Source organism: Seriola lalandi, unplaced genomic scaffold, assembly GCF_002814215.2.
Source record: "Seriola lalandi dorsalis isolate HSWRI2012SDOR001 ecotype SW California unplaced genomic scaffold, Sedor1 jcf7180002054598, whole genome shotgun sequence".
NCBI lineage: Eukaryota > Metazoa > Chordata > Actinopteri > Carangiformes > Carangidae > Seriola > Seriola lalandi.
The window spans coordinates 383,918-401,856 of record NW_019525151.1 but is presented as its reverse complement, the minus strand read 5'-3'; the positions used below and the strand labels follow the sequence as shown (position 1 = coordinate 401,856).

Sequence of the window (17,939 nt, the reverse complement as noted above, 5' to 3'; positions counted from 1 at the left end):
CCCCCCCACCTCTCCCCCCTCTCTGTACTCCACCCAGTCAGGGGAGAACCGCAGGCAGCAGTCTGGGAATCAAGGAAAGCGGCGCTCAAGTTTCTCAAGCAGCGACTCTGACAGAACCAAACCATTAGTTTCCCTCAAGCGAACAGGCTCAAGTAAGTGTGTTTGGTTGGTTTTCCAAAGTAACATTGCTTGCCCCTGGCAAATCTCATGAATTACACTTATAGATTAATTAAAACCTTAATTTACACAGTGGAAACTTACTGAAAGCAAACTCTCTTTTGTAGGACTGCCCTGTTTAAGAGATGAATTGTGAGAAACCTGTTATCGTACCAGGGAAAGTTATTCTATGTGTAAAGTGCAGAGAAACTAAAAGAAGTATATTCTTAATTCTAGGGATTTCTAAAAGCAGACTGAAATGTGCACATATGGGGTTGAAGAAGGTTGTTGAAATATGCAGGTATCTTTTAACTCAACCATGTTTTATGAATCAAAAGGAGGTCATTTTTCTTACTCCTTTGGGATAAAGATGTCCAGTTTAAATTTTTTATGATGGGTACTATGGCTCTCACCAATGATGAAGCAAATGGCACAGTGAACATCGTCTCCTGGCTTAATGAATGTATGTTGGACCAGTTTCTGACCTTGTACTTCTAGTAAATGAACCAAGTTTTAGTTCAAGCTTCTTTATCATTTTGTCAGTGTGAGACGAAAATACTTGCAGATGGAAACCTTTTCAATTTTGAAACCATCCATGTCCTGATAAACGGGCATTCTTTATTAGTATTGTGAGATTTCGAAAAAGCAATTCATTAATTTTTTTATTTTTAATTTAAAATGGTTTAAAATGGCATTGTATTAAATGGTGTCATCTCCGTACCGATGCAACATTCAGGCTTAGGTTAACTGTAAAGAGAAGAGAACCTAAAACTGATCCTTGAGAAGTCAACATCTGTAAGGCCCTTGAGTAACATATTGTGATCTGTGCTGTATCAGAGAAATAATGACAGATCAATAAACAGTGCCACACAAATTTTTATCTGATCTATTCACATTATCAGTAACAGCCAACCAGGCAGCTGAAATGTATATGTAAACTTTAACTAAATCTTTTAAGAAGCTTCTCTCTTGTGACTTCTCAGCTTTACACCTCTCCACTTTCCATCTGTTGCTCTCAAAAACAAATAAATGGATAACAAGGGTAGCAGCCTGATGCCCTTCGAGGGAAACAATTAGCTCTACAGATTGCACCTGTAAATATAGTTGTGTGTCACACAGGAGCTACAGATTCCACAGCTCTAGTTTTGTCGTAGCTTATACTCTTGATACAGTCCAATTCACTGACAGTCATAAAATCTGAGCTTTCATCTGGCTCAGTATTCCCTTTTTACTGCTCCCATCTCAAATCATCTTCTCAATTCCCATCTATAATCTTTTCCCTCTCCCCTCTCCTTTCCCATTTGCTCCATTATTTCAGTTGGCTCCTGTCATACAAATAAAGGAGATGAGCGTCCAGGGTTGAGGAAAGTGATATTGGTGTGGTCGGACGGCTCAGTGCTCTTCTCTGTGCTGTTTCACAGGCATTCGCTGTGATGATCTGACACATCAAAGAGCCGGCGCTCTCCAGGGTTGAGAGCTTCAGGATGTAACCTGAGATTTATTGGACACTCACATTAGATCCGCTGTCTAGCTTCCTCACTCTGCTGGAGTGTGTGTGTGTGTGTGTGTGTGTGTGTGTGTGTGTGTGTGTGTGTTTCTCTTTTATTCATGCATCATATCGTTGTTCTCTCAAAAAAATATTTTTTTGAATTATGAAAAAGGTCAAATTAGTGTGCTGCAGTTGTGTATGACTTGTAGGGATGGCATCACCCCCCTTTACATGAAGAGCGTCACATTAAAAAGGACGGGCAGGCAGATCGCTGTCTTCTTCCCATAACCCCTGCACGTCTGACCTTTCACCTTTGCTCCTACCCAGATGCCAACCAGTATGGAAGGTATGGGAAAACGCGAGCAGAAGAGGATGCCAGGCGTTACCTGAAAGAAAAAGAGGAGCTGGAGAGGGAGAGGGATGGGATACGAAATGCACTAGTGACCCTCCGACAGGAGAAGAGAGAGCTGAAGGAAGAGCTAAAGACGGCCTCTGGTGAGGAGATATGAAGCAAAACAGTGAGAAGATGCTACACAAATTGTCGTTGGTCATTTCTGGGCCTTATTCAGGCTTTCCAGGATCAACAAAAATGAAGCTGGTTACTAAAGTCTCAAAATGAGCACCCATCTATGCACCTTTGTTAAAGCTTTTACCTTTGGAAAGCAGAGACAACTAGCGACACCAGATCTTCATTAGGAAAAATATAGCTCTGAAATCCCAAAGAGGAACCAGTGTACTGTATGTTTTGGCTGTTGTCTTTGTATATTAGTTGGGAAATTATATTTTAACAGCTGGATTGTCTAGCATTTAAGAAAGTCTGCACATTACCCAGAAGGCTTGCATATCAAGTGCACACATCCCTGCTCTGTATCTGACCCTGACCTCCATGATTAGGGGGTCATGTGAGAGGAGAGTTTCCCTACAGGGCTAAATAAAACATTTAATAGTTACTTATTGAAACTAAATGACTGTGAAAATTCCTTTTATATCTAATTAATTCCCTCTACTTTCACACAGCGTACTGCCAGCAGCGGCATCAGTTTTTCAGTGAAAGTAGCAGACGAGATTGCAAACTGCATACTCCATTTCAAATAAGTCAGTTTAAAATTTTATTAATTATGTTTATAACAACAGCAGAATAGCCCCTGCCGCTGTTATATCATTATGTAATATTCATTACATTCTTTGATTATTATTATTGATGTATTAACATTAAAAATTAGACAATTCATTAATTGAACAATTAACATTAACCAAACATTATCTGGTTCCAGTTTCTGAATTGTAAGTGTGTGCTGCTTTTCATTTTCTTATGTCATTATAAATTGAGTTTCACTGGGTTTTGGGCTGTTGACCAGAGTGAACAGTCAATTTAAAGAGGCCACTGTGGGATGTAGAAAGCACTGTTCACTATTTTCTAGTGATTAATCAATTAATCGAATTTCAAATCATTAGCATTTTTTAACTCAACCTTTCATATAAAAAGTGATGAGTAACTGTAGCTGTAGTACAGTAAAAAACACAGTCGAATTTGAATCGCAGTGGCCTACAAGTGTAAATAAAAAATGGAAACTATCAAGTCAATGACAAGTATCCCAAAAAAAAAAATATTTAGAGTAAGTACAGTATTTGAGTAAATATAGGCCACTTTATAGCCATCCTGTATTTTGAGACTCACCATCTAAAGTGAGAAAATGAAAACACAATTCTGCTGCCGTAGTCTTTGTTTGTCTCATTGTGTTAAACATGTCTCTGTGGAGCAGAAAAGAGAAAGTCCTCCCTGAACAAGCGCATTTCCCATCTGGAAGAAACCTGTCGGGCTAAGGAGGCAGAAAGGGTGGACCTGGAGCTCCGACTGACTCAGGCCAAGGAAAACCTCAAGAAGAGCCAGGCAGGTGGGGCACTGGGGGCACCGGTCGAGGCTAAACCACCCGTTAAGGTATATCTGTTGCTTTATGTGGAAAGACTTGTTTTACATGACACACCTGCCTGCAAACATGCTTCTTATTTACTTCTTTTTCTTTTTTCTTTTTCTTGTGTGTAGCCCTCCGACAGAAAGAGCCAGAACATCTACAGTGAGTCCTTACCGGTGAATTGTGCCTCAGAAATGCGAAGGAGACCTCCATCTGTTTATGCGTCCTCTTCAGGAACTGTCATGCAGAAAGCAAAGGTAACATTGAGCTAACAGTTTTTCTCTCTCACCCTCACTTCCTGAACAATTCCTCACAGATTCCTCTGTCAGACTCCACAGGAGGTTCAGAGAATCACAGCAGCAGGTGTCATCATTTAATGGTTTTTCACAATTCACACACTAATAGATTGACAGTCTGTATATGTTGGCACAGCCACTTTGAACATGCACAGTTAACCACCTGTGCTTGTGAGTGTATTTACAGTGATTAGGATTAAATTGGATTCTGTCACGGAAAATGTTTGATATCACTTTATTCAGCTACTTCTGCTTTAACAATACGATGAACAATATTTCAACCTTAATGATGCCTTGATTTGCATTTCTATTTTATTTCGTCTAACAGCTTAGAAATACATTACAAATTGGGCCATTTTAACTTCTTGCTCGAATTAACAAATTCATTTTCGTGAAGCCATTTCCTAAAGGCTTAGAAAAGTGAAGATATTATGTTATAACAGTATGGTCTAGCACTACCATTTTGCTGCAAAACTAACATAAAAAGGGCCCAGTTGACTTAATCTGCAGGCATGAGCACTGATTCCTTTGTTTTTATATTGTATTTTTCTATTTGCTTGTTTGTAGACACAGCTCTCTATTACAAAACACTAGCATAATAGGAATTGTTTGATTTGCTGCCATTTATAATTTGTGTAGCTTTTTACTCACGCAACTGCTTGAAATTTCCTTTCTTGAAATAATGACCTTATTTTCACATCTTTACTAAATCTCCTGACTTATCTGTCTCTACAGGAATGGGAGTCTAAGAAAGGAACCTAAGAGCAGCATCATGAAAAGGACTGTTGTATATCAGGATGTGATTTTTGAGAACTTTAATCCCATTACGGATGACCTCCCATCTACATCCCGAAACACAAACCTGTTTCAGAGGTCTGCCAAGGAAGTAAACTATAATCAAAGAAAGCAGCCACTAGGTGGAGGTACATCTCACTGAATATTTACTCTTCTGTCTTCTTAAAAGGACTTCTCCAAATGTGAGGAATTTAGGGACTTTCATCTTTATCCAAGTGTTTTCATTGTCTATGGCGACACAGATTCATCAGAAGAGAGAGAAATCAGGGCGTATGAAAGAAAGACACAAGAAAAGTGTATTAAAAAGCACAGTGAGCACGTAGAAAGCAGTGTTGTAACAGAAAAGCAACATAGGATTGTGTTGACACCAGTGCTGCTTCACTTGAAAGGTTAAATTGTGAATGTGCCACGTGGGAAAGGAGAACCTAAGAAATGTGATGTGTTGGAAATAAGAGGATAGAAGGCAGTTTAAGCCATGATGTGCCTTTTATATGATATAATGATTTTTGTTCTGCCTGTACATATTGAGCCATGACTACTGTTTTGTATGCTTTATACTTTTATACTGTTTCCTTTCTTATCATCATCATCGCCATCATAAGACGTACCTGACACGGGTGTACAGCTGAGTGCCATGCATTGATGGGTTGAGTGTATTATTGTGTTTTAGCTACACTCATTAGCTTCTCCTCCCAGGTTGAAGCTATTCACTGAGCATCTGCTGAATTATTTGGCTGGAACGAAACCCTACTTCTACTTGACCTCCTTTGACACACTATTGGATACTCTTGAGGTTCCGGGTTCGAGTCCCGGCTCGGCCGTGGGATCTTTCTGTGTGGAGTTTGCATGTTCTCCCCGTGCCACTGTGGGTTCTCTCCGGGTACTCCAGCTTCCACCCACAGTCCAAAGACATGCAACATGGGGACTAGGCTAATCGGATACTCTAAATTGACCATAGGTGTGGCTGTGAGTGTGAATGGTTGTCTGTCTCTATGTGTTTGCCCTGCGATGGACTGGCGACCTGTCCAGGGCGTCCCCCGCCTCTCGCCCGAAAAGATGCTGGGATAGGCTCCAGCCCCCCCGCGACCCTACTAGAGGATAAGCGGTAGAAAATGGATGGATGGATGGATGGATACTCTTGCTATAGAAAACTGAGTGATTAACAAAGTGGTGCTATTAAGTGATACAAACCATCTCTTCTGAGTGAGGAAATCTCCATTATACGTCATTTTAACAACGTCTCTGCTGAACCTGCGGTTGGCTTTTGCACTTTACTGTTCTCCTACCTGGATAAGGGAAAAATAAATTTGTTTCTTGTTTCCCAAACATTAGTTCTTCTGTCATTTGACAGATACTAAATTTTTTTCTTATTAAAATGCAGCAACACATTCTCAGTTACTGACTTTTAATTTCACGATATGCGGTAAAGCAAATATACAGTATCATACTCAGTCTCATACAAACAGTGTATGAAAGCCAAAACAAGCAAAAAGAAAAAGAAACACATCTACATCAGTCATTTAATGAAGGCAATTCAATGCAGCACTGTATAGTGTGGTGCAGTTCAGGCAGTTATCGCATCCTCATTTGTTCTATGGATTTGTCAGGAGATGGACAGATACTGGCTATGTATCATCACTTTTACATGTAGGTAGCCACCCATTCATACATAGCTGACAATAGCTTTCAGTACAGAGGATTTACTGGTTCCTAATCCTAACCAACTGGTTTTCATCAAATTTGTAGCCCTATCTGTGGGACAAAAAGGCTCTAGCCAGGTAACATGGTCAGTTTTTTAGATCCAGGCAGTGGCAACTGGTATTGGGTCTCAAATGAGGAGGTAGAGCAGCTTCAGGATGGTGAAATTAACTGTGCAGCAGCTTGGAGCTACGCTCAGAGAAAGAGATAGTAAAGCCAGTAGAGGATATTGACAAAGAGGAATGCTGTGGGGAAAACGGTGCGGGCGTGACGATCGATGTTGTGTGGATTTTCCACAATGAAGACAGATGCTGCCCTGCGCCATGCTTCCTTCACTGAAGACAGGTCGCACCCCTGCCCTGGCGTCTCCTCTTTTGCTCCAGCGTGCTTCTTAGTGTCACTGTTCTCTGACTGCTCCGTGAGGTCCTCCGCAGTGGAGCCGATCTCCACAGACTGGTTTGGCTGGCTGGAGCTGACGATGGGGATGGAGCCGTTTCCGTTGGATTCATTGAACTCCCTCAGAAGATCCTAACAGACAGACAGACAGACAGACAGGTGGACTGATGCTTACAAATGTCTTCATTATCTAATGTGAAAATTCAGCTTTTTCATCTCATATCTAAGTGCAAACATGTCGCTCACTCTGTGAAAGTCCTCTATGGTCTGGTGCTGCATGGTGTAAAAGTGGGCACAGGCGTACTCCAGCAGCGCACCAAAGATGAAGGTGAAGCAGATCCCCAGGTAAACATCTATGGCCTTAATGAAGCAGTTGGCATTGGGCAAAGAAGTGCGGGCGCCCATCATCAGAGTGGTCATGGTCAAGACAGTAGTGACTCCTGTAGAGACACACATTACAATACTGTCTTATTCCTTACATAATCCATCCATTGGTAATCAATTCAAGCATGTTCATCTAGCCATCCATCATCTCTGTCATCCTTCACAGGTCACATTTTCCTCCTTCCATTATTTATTTCCCCAGCCGCTCACTGATCTAATCTCCTGTTTCTCATTGGCCAGTGGGTAAACAAGCGAAACACCTAACTATCGATGCATTGATGGTGATGTACTGACATGTATGTCTTTGTCCATGTAGCATAGTAGAACACATCTCTGAGTTCAATGCACTGAACTGCATAGGTAACAGCTGGCTGCCTTTGTGGACAATCAGCGGATGTAAGGCTGCAGTAGGTGTTGAATCACTGGTAGCGGCAGAAGTGTGCAGAACAACAGTGAAACATAGTCCATTAGAAGTACTGCATTCAGAACATTAGGGAAGAACGGATAGATATATATACAGTATGTTAAAAACCCAAATTGAAGCTGTTTCAGTGAGGACAATAAGTTTTGTGCTGTTTATACAAGATTAAGTTTAAATGTATGACACAGTTATGACTAAACATAATTATTCTACATCAGGTGATGCGACGCTGTAACATACTCTCGAATCTTCTAAGATCAAAGAGAGACACTGTGTGAATCAGCACATAATACGCCCCACACTGTACAGTGGAAAGTATTCCAAAGTCATATTACATGAACGTACAGTATAGTCAGAGTACAAGAGGATGCACTAACCAATGCAGGTTCTAGCCGGCACAGAGGACTGGCTGATCCAGAAAGAGACCCAGGAGAGAACCACCAGCAGAATGGAGGGAACGTACGTCTCCAAGATGAAGAACAATACGTTTCTACGCAGTGCAAAATGCAGCACCAGCTTGGGGTATTGTCCTGGGAGGAAACATGAAAAAGACTTTGAAGATAGATAGACTTAGAAGACCAGGAATTACATTTGTGCTCTACAAAGAAGATTATATAACTCCATGTGTGAGGGGGTTTGATGGGAGCTGAAGTATTTTACCTGTTTCATACACAGCCTCTGACACTGATGTATAGTAGCTCTCTACACTGTACTGAGCCAGCCGCAGCGTGTCAAGACCCTTCACTGAATCGTTCCCTCTGGTCCAGTAGAACACCACATCCTGCAGGTTGTAGCCCCCTGACCATACACACACACACACACACCCACACACAAAGAAATCCACATACGGGTACAGCAGTTCATTTTTGATGAGTCTGACCCGTTCAGCATAACATTGTCTCTCCAGTTTGATACTCACTCCACTGATGATGAAAATGGTAATGGTGATAATGAGATGATGATGGTTTATGTCCATCTACACACTTGATGGAGAGCTGATGGGGTGCTGAAGGGGGAGAGGTGGAGCTCACAGGTATTACTTACAGCTCTCCAGCTGCAGAGTGCACACCTGTCTGTCCATGGGGTACTTGGTCAGGTCCATGTTGCAGGCGATCGTGGCTGTGATTCTGTTGTGTGTTCATAGTAAAGATCATTAGCAACCTTCAAAAAGACTTTTACTCTTTTGATGTAGAACAGGGCAATTAATAATTAGTGAGCACAAAGAACTCTCTCCCCCACGAGCAACAATCTAGAGAACAAAGACTCATATCTGAAGTGTCAATCTCTGTATACGATGTCTCCGAGCATTTGAATTGAAATTCTTCTGTTTATATATTATTTCTAACAATGCTAAAAAATATTGCAAGGGGCAGCACAGTGTCCTGGTGTGTTGTTACTGCAAAAAAAAAAAATAGTTTAAGGAATTTGCAGGTTCCACCATTACCAAATCGGACACCGTAAAGTTAGGGAATCAAAATGTGTTCCTGCACTCCAGCAGAAGGAAAAATACCTTGAGTACCCTGCACAAAACTGCCCTTTTTGTCCTCAATAAAGCTGTGCAGTCATAATAAATTTCTCTATCAGTGTGACACGACAGATAAGACGTCAGGACACATTTTTACGGTGCCCAAAGGGGGACTCTGCAAATCTTCACTAACACAATCTGAACTGTTTGAAGGGCACAAAGACTACAAGAGTTCAGTGGCATTCCCTTCAGTTATATGACTGAATGATGATACATTAGTTTTTTTGTTTTGCTTCTTTTTTTAGTAAAAACCCATGACCAATTCACAGCTGGTTAGTGTGGCAATCATGAGCACAACATGAAACAGAAAAAAAAAATGAGGGAAAAATGTATTTCAAACGTTTCGCTTCCTTTCATTTTCTATTATTCTAGGTCAGCTTCCTCCTACAAGCTCAGCAGAATCTGAAAGAGTATTTTGTGGCACATGTAGCAGAGTATCAAATCAGTCAGTAAATGTCAAATCAATACACTTAAAAAACCTTAAAAAAAAAAAAAAATCTACCGAAGGGCATAGAGAACAGTTCCATTGCTGAAGATGCGTATGAGGCGGTTTTCCACCGTGACGTCATGCAGGAAGGAGCGCTTAGAGTCGGGGATGAAAGTGTCAGGGATCCAGAGCAGTGACACCAGCCTTCCGTCCAGACTGACGCTCTCATTTCCTGGGAAAACCAGCCTGGAATCACGCCATCGCTGACGGAGGAAGATAGTTGCAGTGTAGTCCTGAAAAGATGAAAGTGAACCTTTTTTTTTTTTTTTTAATCACATATTCACACCACACTCCCTCATTCACCCACTGACACAAAATAGTAGGAAGAAGTCCGTACCATATTGATTTCGGAGATGGCATCAATACTGGCAATATCAAGGCTCATTCCAATTACCACAGGACCCTCTATCAAAGACAGAGAGACTGGGTATAAGTCCGACTCCAATTAGGAGACACACAATCACACAGGTGACAACTGCTTTGTATTAGCTTCCTTTTTTTTTCCTTCCTACCATTGAAATTAGGTCTGAGGTAGCGGTTGTATCCTTTCATCAGCTTCTGAATCGTTGGTTGAAGCTGAGAGTCGTTCCAGTCACCCCAGTGATGGTTAGGGAACATACAAGCACTGACACGGTAGAGAGAGAGATGAAAGAAGAAAAAAAAAGGCAGAGGTGGAAAACAAGTAATAAATATTTGTGCAGATCATAAGCTGATGAACTTTGTTTTCAGTCAATGTAAATTTCAGTATGAACATGTGTTTTTGACCCTGTACGCGTGTTTTCGACCTGAGGTCCCTCACCCCTGTTTGAAGGTCAGGAAGAGGATCAGTAGCGTGCGCAGCCGGTCAGACATCACGGATCAGCAGGCAGGGGTCAGCAACTCTACTCAGGGACATGTGACACAGGCCAAAACATGAAGCGACATCCACAAATCATTTTCCTGTTACACTTCATGGGATAGCACAATTTCACCATAGGGTGGCAGCACCTCAACCAATGCGATCACAAACCTCAGGGGAAATCTGCAGCACAACAGCCATTCTCTCATCCTTTCATGCTATAAAACTGTATGTTCTCCCTGCCCTGATGCTTGTAAAATGCACTGGAAACTTAAATTGATCTCTACCTCCCTGTCTCCATGAATATATTAATAGCTGCTCCATTTGACTCTTGTGCACACACACACACACACTTAATGACACAGAAGAGATAAAGGCAGTGTGTAGATAAGGCTACATGAATGCACCTTCGTATTTACTTGTTTGTTTTTGTGCGGTTCCTGCACGCAAGTGTACCGTAGAGCCTGCCACCTGCTGATTTATGTGGCCACTGCCTTATGGTTTATTCACAAAGCCTCCCTGATAACTAAACCTGTCTCTAACTCATCAAGGATTCCCAGTTGGCTAGTTGTTACTCACCTCCTCCTCCTTCTCCTATTTCAGATAAATCTCCATGTCAGAATTACACTTGAGCCCTCCTTACCTCCCACTTTCATCCAAATAATCTACCTACAATCTATCATGCATTCCAGTGCAAACATTATATTCACATGTTGCAAAGCATTTCCGTTAAATATTCAATGTATTATTTACACAGCACTGCCATTATAAAGTATGATCCATATGAAGACTACTGATTTTCTTTCTTAATGGCCGAAGTGACAGTTAAGGAGCCACAGCATATTATTTGGTCCAATCTGCTTCTCTCTACATGCCATATGATTATTTCATGCTACCATATTTTTTCTGTTGTCCCCCCCCCCCCCTTGTTTTCTGCTCTGCAGTTTAGGCTAAAGTCTCAGTTGGTTATTTGTGCTGGTTTCATGCTCTCATTCCTTTTTTAGTCCACACTTCATCAATCACTTTTTTCCCTTAAGCCATGTATTGGCAAACTACAGAAGACAATGCTACAGAGCGCGTTGGTCTCTAGTATTTTTCTTTGTTTCCCTTTCTTTACCTTTGCTCAGAATCGACTGCACATGCACATCCAAACAAACATTCATATTTATATTTCATCTTTTCTTACTCTTAAAACCACACACATTTTTTCAACCTCAAATTTCTCTCTCTCCTACCTGTTTCAGTCTCCTGGTTTTCTTTCTCCACCTCAGGTCACTCCTCTTCTGGCTCAGCTCCTTTGTTTCCTCCTCCACTCCTCTGTTTTTCTCTGTCACAAATGTTGCCACTGGCTGAGATTGTTCCCCTTCCTTTATTTGTGATTAAATCCCACTGTTTCTTCCATCTACCAATAAACCACAGTTGCCTCTGTTATGTGATGCTGGTGTGAAGGCTACTGTTGGTTGTTTTACTGTTTGTGCGTCTCCCTCTGACTCTGCACAGCTGTATACACCTCCCCACAGAGCCACTATGGACCCCCCCCCACACACATACACACACACACACAGACACAGACACACTTCCCCCTCCCTCCCTCTCCCTCTCTGTTTATGCCACTCACCCTCTCATTTGCGCCGCATCTTTCCTTTCTTCTTTCATTTCCCCCCACCTCCACATACAAACATGCACACATACACACAGACACACACACACACACACACACACACACACACTGTGCTGTATGCACACACACACACACACACACACACATTAACAGATCCATCCAGGCTGATCCCCCATATCCTCTCTTTTTTTTCTTTCATTCCCCTCCTCCCACACTCTTTTGGCCCTTAATCTCTCTCTACCTCCTTCTCCTCCAATTTACATCGACACTGCACCTCCTTCTGGGCTTCAAAGCTCTCCTCTGTCTCATTCCCTCATGCCCTCACCCTCCTCACCTCCAACTCCGCTGTGTTGCATCAGTGTCATCATCTGGATTAGCTTCCTCTGAGCTGTGTCTCCTATCTCTATCTTAACTTAAAAAATACCCATGTGGCTCTCAGGGGGGATGAAAGCTTTTCTTTTTATTCTTTTTCCAGGATTGGTCATCTTGTCTTTCCTTTTCTATGGGTGTCCCCAATTTTTGAATTACAAATCTAACCCTGGTGGTACCCAAGCTACATTAGCTTGCACTTTCACAATATGTCATCGCTCTTGATGTTGCTGATGGTGATTATCGGAAATAACCACGAGCAGAATCATGGTATTGGTAATGGTGATGATGATGATGGTGATGATGGTGACTTAACCACTCTCAGAAGTCAACCGCAGCCCAAAGACTAAAAATGTTTCGTGTGCTAAACGGTCGATCATTCAGCTCCAGCACCGATGACATTGTGTGATTAATCTCCATTAGCTCCTCTTTCTCCTCTGGCTCAGTTGCGGATATTCCACATCTAATTGTACAGCCTGACCTCCAACAGCCCACTGCAGGAGCTTCAGCATGTGTGAGAAAGCCTTGGGGGTATGCTACCTAATAATGCCTTATGAGGTTTCAGTGTAGGCGCTCGATCTGCTACAACCTAATGTTTTCCCAGTCTGCATTCCCCAGCACTGACTAATGATTTTAAATGGTCACTAATAATGTTGCTATCCCAGTTTATTTAGAAGACCAATAACACTTTATTCATAAACCTCTCTTATGCTTAATTCCATGCTGTGATGGCTATATTCTGAGATAAATAGTCTTTTAGTTTGGTACCATGGTAATAGTGAGGAGCACTGGGAAGGATTTGCATCCAGCTTGAGTTGCGTGAATCAGAGTGCACACACAGTCCCTGACAATGAAAGAGACAAATGGAGACGTTTGTGAGGCACCTGAGGGGGAGGATGTAAATGTTTGATCTGTGAGTTAGGGGGCTAATGAATAATTAGAATCAGAGCAACAGTGTCAGAGTGGCAGACAACTCAGTGTTAGTCAGCATCTGCCTCTGTCCACCTTTCTCCTCTTCTGCCTATGAGTGAGTATGTTTTCCTTTTTATTTCTCCTACTACTTAAATGCACATGAAATCATTGTTTATCCGTATCGGTCCACCTGTCAGTTTTTTCATTAGCTAGCTCACTTTTCATGTTTTCTTGTTAGATGTTCTGTCTTTGCCTCTTCATGACCTATCTCACCATATATCTGCCAGTTTTCTGTTGTTTTGTGGCTCCTTCATCTACTAAAACTTTGATTGTGGCTGTGGTTGAAACCTAATGTCCAGGCTTTAGAAATGTGCCAAAAGCTGATGAAGCCTGAGCCTGGCTGGGACACAACTGGCACCAGTTTGTTTCTCAAAGCCAAACAAATGGCCTTCTGGTCCAGGGGATGTTGCACCAGCTGTACATAAATTTACTAAGCAGAGATTTGTGCATCATTGAATTAAAACATGTTGCATTACAAATTTCTTACCTATAGAGTAATTGTTAATAAACATTAGTAATTGCCAGATGCAACTGGTGTTACTGAACCAAGTGGGAATGCTAACTTTAGTTTGCTAATCGAAATATAATGGAATAGAGTGAGGAGTAATAAACATGATGGAATATAGTCAACGCATCTGATCCGACGTTTGATTAAAATGCTGTTTATAATTATGTAAAAAATAAAAAGTGTAAGTCACATTAGACGAATAGAACATAATATACCTCAAATTACAAAATGCAATGTTAATATCATCTGAATGAACAAACATTCAGATTCAGGATCCGCATCCTTCAGAGGACGTGGTTGACAAATGTGTGGCCCGCGTGGTTGGCTCGCGTGTGGCTCCTGTTACCTTGCAACCTTCACAACATGTAACTTTTTTTTCTTACAAAATCTTGACGTTTTAAGGCCCTTTAACAGTCCTAGCTATTGAACTGAGCTGAAACCCAATACTTACATTTAAAAGTATAATCCTCAGGGTTTCTGTCCATGTTGTTTGCTGACAGACTCTGAAAGATGTGCCCCCTGGATTGGGACATAGCTAATAACAGTTTGTTAACATAATCAGATTTACCACCAATTCCAAACTTCCACAAACAAAACACCCACATTTAGGACTGGCAGTTCAAAATTGTTTGACATTTTGTTAGCAGAAAGCTTGATGTGAGGATCAATACCACTTCAAACGTTGTACATCAAACATATGTTAAATAGGCCTATACTGTTGCTCAGTTTAGCTCAGCTTAGCACTGACTTGAAACAGGAATGAGATATAATTATAAGTGAGCTCTAGAGGTTCTGGTAGGCAGCAAAGCCAGGCTAGCCGTTTCCCCTATGTCTCTAGATTTTATGCTAAGCTAAGCTAACCGGCTGCTGTCTCTAGCCCTGTACTGTATTTAATGTATTTTTCAAAATGCAAGATTGTCTTTTCAACAGTATTAATGGCATCTTAATTAAATAAGACATTCCTGAAACCTGCTAAAAACTATGTTTTGGCCACTTGGAGGCAGTAGCAACAAGTGTATTTATAGTGCATATTTATACTCCACCAACTGCTGAGGGAAATTTCTGTCCCTTTGGCTGCTAAATGCTCCTCTGCGTTCACCAGCTTGTTGGTTATTGTCTGTCTGCTGTTTGGTGCTGAGAGGGTAGTGTATAGTAAAACTTTTTTGCTGAAAACAGCTGCCTTGTGCTGCTGAGAACTACACTATAAGAGCAGTGAGAGTGAACTCAAAACAGTAACTCTACAGACCAGACAGCTAAACAATGAAACTCACTACAAAGCTCCATAAAACCCAGGAGAGCTCAGATTCAGGTGATAACTCTTGGAAAATTAATATCATAGTACATAAATATCAGTTATAGCCACTTAAGGTTTTAATGGGCAAGCCAATTTAGTAAATCACTTGTTTGAAAAGAGCTAGTAGTTGTTAACGTAAGGACTTAAAGGTTTTATGAATAACTGGTCCACATCATCTTGGACACACATTTCTGTATCTAATGCTGGGGTTACTTTAGGTGAATGTGTGTGTGTGTGTGTGTGTGTGTGTGTGTGTGTGTGTGTGTGTGTGTGTGTGTGTATGTGTGTGTGTGTAAGCACGTGGTCAGTGATACAAAAGCCTTCTAGTCTCAGCCTCACTCATTAAGCCCCACATGTCAGTAACTGGTCTTTGTTGACCACTTGCTTGGATCATTTTTCATATTAGATGCAATCTTGTTAACCTTGTCTACCAGCACTCAGCAGCCACATACCTGTAGTCATGTGTCACTCATCTCCACTAACCATATCTCATCTCCGAACCTTTACAGCCCTTGGCTTGTTGCTTCCTCTCCCATCCATTCATCCGTCCATGAATTCCATAAAACGTACAGTACACTCTATGTGCACTTTGGTTTCTTTCTCATCAATCCCCTGTTGTATAACCTCATCTCTCTGAAACTCTTTGACTCTGTCTTTAACTCAATTCATCGTTTTTCCTCCCTCCTCTCTCGCTCTCTATCAGTGTGAATAAGCATTTTGGTGACACCATGTTTCGGGTAATCTTCATCTCCTCATCTCCACAGCGGCACTAGAAAAATGGAAACGTCACTGCCCACGCATTGACCTGGTGATTTGCTGTCATGTGACAAATGGAAATGTCACAGGACTGCCCATGAGACGGACAGAGATAAATCTCCACTAAATAACAGTGACGGCTGCAATGTCCAGGAGCAACATGTATGAATTAATGTGGCGTAGAGTCTGAGTCCCCTGCACTAGCCTTCGCTCTGAGCAAGCTGTCATATCTCTTTGTCACTGTTGTGTTTACTTGTGGAGGGGATAAAGTGTTTTCTGCTGTCTTGCTTTAGACACAATGGACATGAAATTGTAATTTATCGTTTCTCTCAACCCATTGTTTCCATGAAGATACTCACTCCAGTTCTGTTGGCTTGTGCCTTTGGCCTTACCTGTGGCAAAGCTTAAGGCAGTTCTTCTACTCCATTATCTTTGAGCAGACTGGCAGTATCTGAATGAAGCAAATTAAATCCCCTTTCTGCCACTGAGCTTGTTGATTTCAAAGCAGTCAAGTGTCTTATTATCGTCCCCTAAATTTCTGCATCATTCCTCCTTTCATCTCTTTGCTGTTAAAGTTTTACTGAAGTGTTTTTATCCCTTTCCTGCATATGATCACTTATGTGACATTAGCTGCCTGGTCCCTCAAGAACAATATATCCACTAAAGTATAATTAAAATGCTTTGAAGACAGTGTTCATATAGCATGGCACAGCATTCTGTTTGGGACTGGGAGCAGAAACCAACCTTCAGGATTACTAACCACAACTGCATTTGGCACATCAGTAAAGTACCTTATTAAAAGTATAGACTCTCAGAGGATTAGAAACAAAATAACGGCCAGGGGAAACTTGTGGCTCAGACAGCTCTGGGCTATTTGAATTGATTAGTCTACTTTATGCTAAAAGATCAGCATTTAAATTAGTTCTTGTATTATACCATTAGTCTGCATTCTTGTACCTCAATTAATACATGAGCCAATAAAGGTACGGGTCTTAAAATAGTAAGCACACTGACAGTGACTCAGCAGTGGATCCTCATGGCTCACCACGCCTGCTCGTAAACAAAATGACAAAAACATATTTTCTGTGAATGTCAGTAGTTTGTTTTCTTTCTCTGGTCTTTTTTTCCCCCCCAACCATTCAGTTAATTTATCATGTGTTTTAGGATTTTTCCTTACAAAACAATCTGTGATACACAAAATATTTAAGTCAAACAGTTTATTCTTCAAAAGAATGTGACTTTATCCATAGAAAATGCAGTAAAAATTAAAGCCTAGGCTCAACACCTAAGGATTATTTGACTGAATATTGTGGGTTTAGGTGTAGATGAACACCAGAGCTGAGGAAAATTCAGAATGAATTATGTTGTCTCTCTTAGGAAACTTTGTTTTTACTATTCCTAAATCCTATTTGAGGCAACTCTTATAGTGGTCAGAGCCACGCCATGAACGTTTTGGATTTATTAGAAGAGCAGCTGCTTTGCCACTTTCCCATGAGGACTTGGGGATTTGGAAGTCAGTTGAATGGGGTGAAAATAGAATAATCCAGTGTGAAATAATCTTCTTACCCCCCTGATGTTAACATCTTATTTTCTGTCTTCAGCCAGCTGCCAGTTGAAATGGAAGCTTCAAACTTTTGTTTCCCCCCAAATTGTGTAAACTGACATTATGAATTGCTACAAAGTCAGGCATGCACCTGAGTCAGTCATAGACTCTTTGATCTAAAATATAGCTGGCAGGGCAGAGAAAATTTGCATGACTTTAACAGACTCTTACTCTTAGTCTCCGGATAATAACAGCCACTTAGCTATCTGCCTCCAATCCTGTCTTTATAAAACTAGCATTGATCCTTTTATCCTCAGGGATAAACTCATACATTCTGTAATAGGCAAATTTTGTGTTATACAATAATAAATATGGATTTCACACCATATTACATTAATACACATTGGGTTTATTTTTTCTGTGTGCAAGCTCAAGGCAGGAAAAACAGTACGAGCCACTCTCTCCTGACCACAGAGCT

At 41.2% G+C, this 17,939-nt stretch overlaps 2 protein-coding genes across 6 annotated transcripts in view; one reads left to right on the top strand and one right to left on the bottom strand.

Annotated features, from left to right (window-relative positions):
- Positions 1-5,975, top strand: part of afap1l1a (actin filament associated protein 1-like 1a) — a 26,522-nt gene extending 20,547 nt beyond the window's left edge. For all 5 annotated transcript variants that reach the window (XM_023419300.2, XM_023419299.2, XM_023419302.2 and 2 more), the window contains 5 exons: positions 38-152; positions 1,973-2,140; positions 3,409-3,584; positions 3,690-3,815; positions 4,590-5,975. In XM_023419300.2, the coding sequence (XP_023275068.1) occupies positions 38-152; positions 1,973-2,140; positions 3,409-3,584; positions 3,690-3,815; positions 4,590-4,616 (612 nt within the window). In that variant the 3' untranslated portion in view covers positions 4,617-5,975. The remainder of the gene's footprint in view (positions 1-37; positions 153-1,972; positions 2,141-3,408; positions 3,585-3,689; positions 3,816-4,589) is intronic.
- Positions 5,976-6,422: 447 nt separating this feature from the next.
- On the bottom strand, positions 6,423-11,874 carry gabrp (gamma-aminobutyric acid type A receptor subunit pi). The gene is made up of 10 exons (XM_023419304.2): positions 11,634-11,874; positions 10,360-10,441; positions 10,073-10,185; positions 9,898-9,965; positions 9,576-9,793; positions 8,593-8,675; positions 8,209-8,346; positions 7,926-8,078; positions 6,990-7,183; positions 6,423-6,875 (listed from the first exon to the last, which is right to left on the bottom strand). Exons 2-10 carry the CDS (start codon positions 10,410-10,412, stop codon positions 6,543-6,545), a joined length of 1,353 nt encoding a protein of 450 aa, XP_023275072.1. The 5' UTR covers positions 10,413-10,441; positions 11,634-11,874; the 3' UTR covers positions 6,423-6,542.
- Positions 11,875-17,939: the final 6,065 nt, after the last annotated feature.

Excerpts from the sequence above, each read along its gene's own strand:
- gabrp (XM_023419304.2), bottom strand. The coding sequence starts at position 10,412 with ATGTCTGACCGGCTGCGCACGCTACTGATCCTCTTCCTGACCTTCAAA. Across the intron at positions 10,186-10,359 it reads TTCCTGACCTTCAAACAGGG|TGCTTGTATGTTCCCTAACC; the intron begins GTGAGGGACCTC and ends CTACCGTGTCAG. Across the intron at positions 8,676-9,575 it reads ACTGTTCTCTATGCCCTTCG|AATCACAGCCACGATCGCCT; the intron begins GTAGATTTTTTT and ends AACACACAACAG.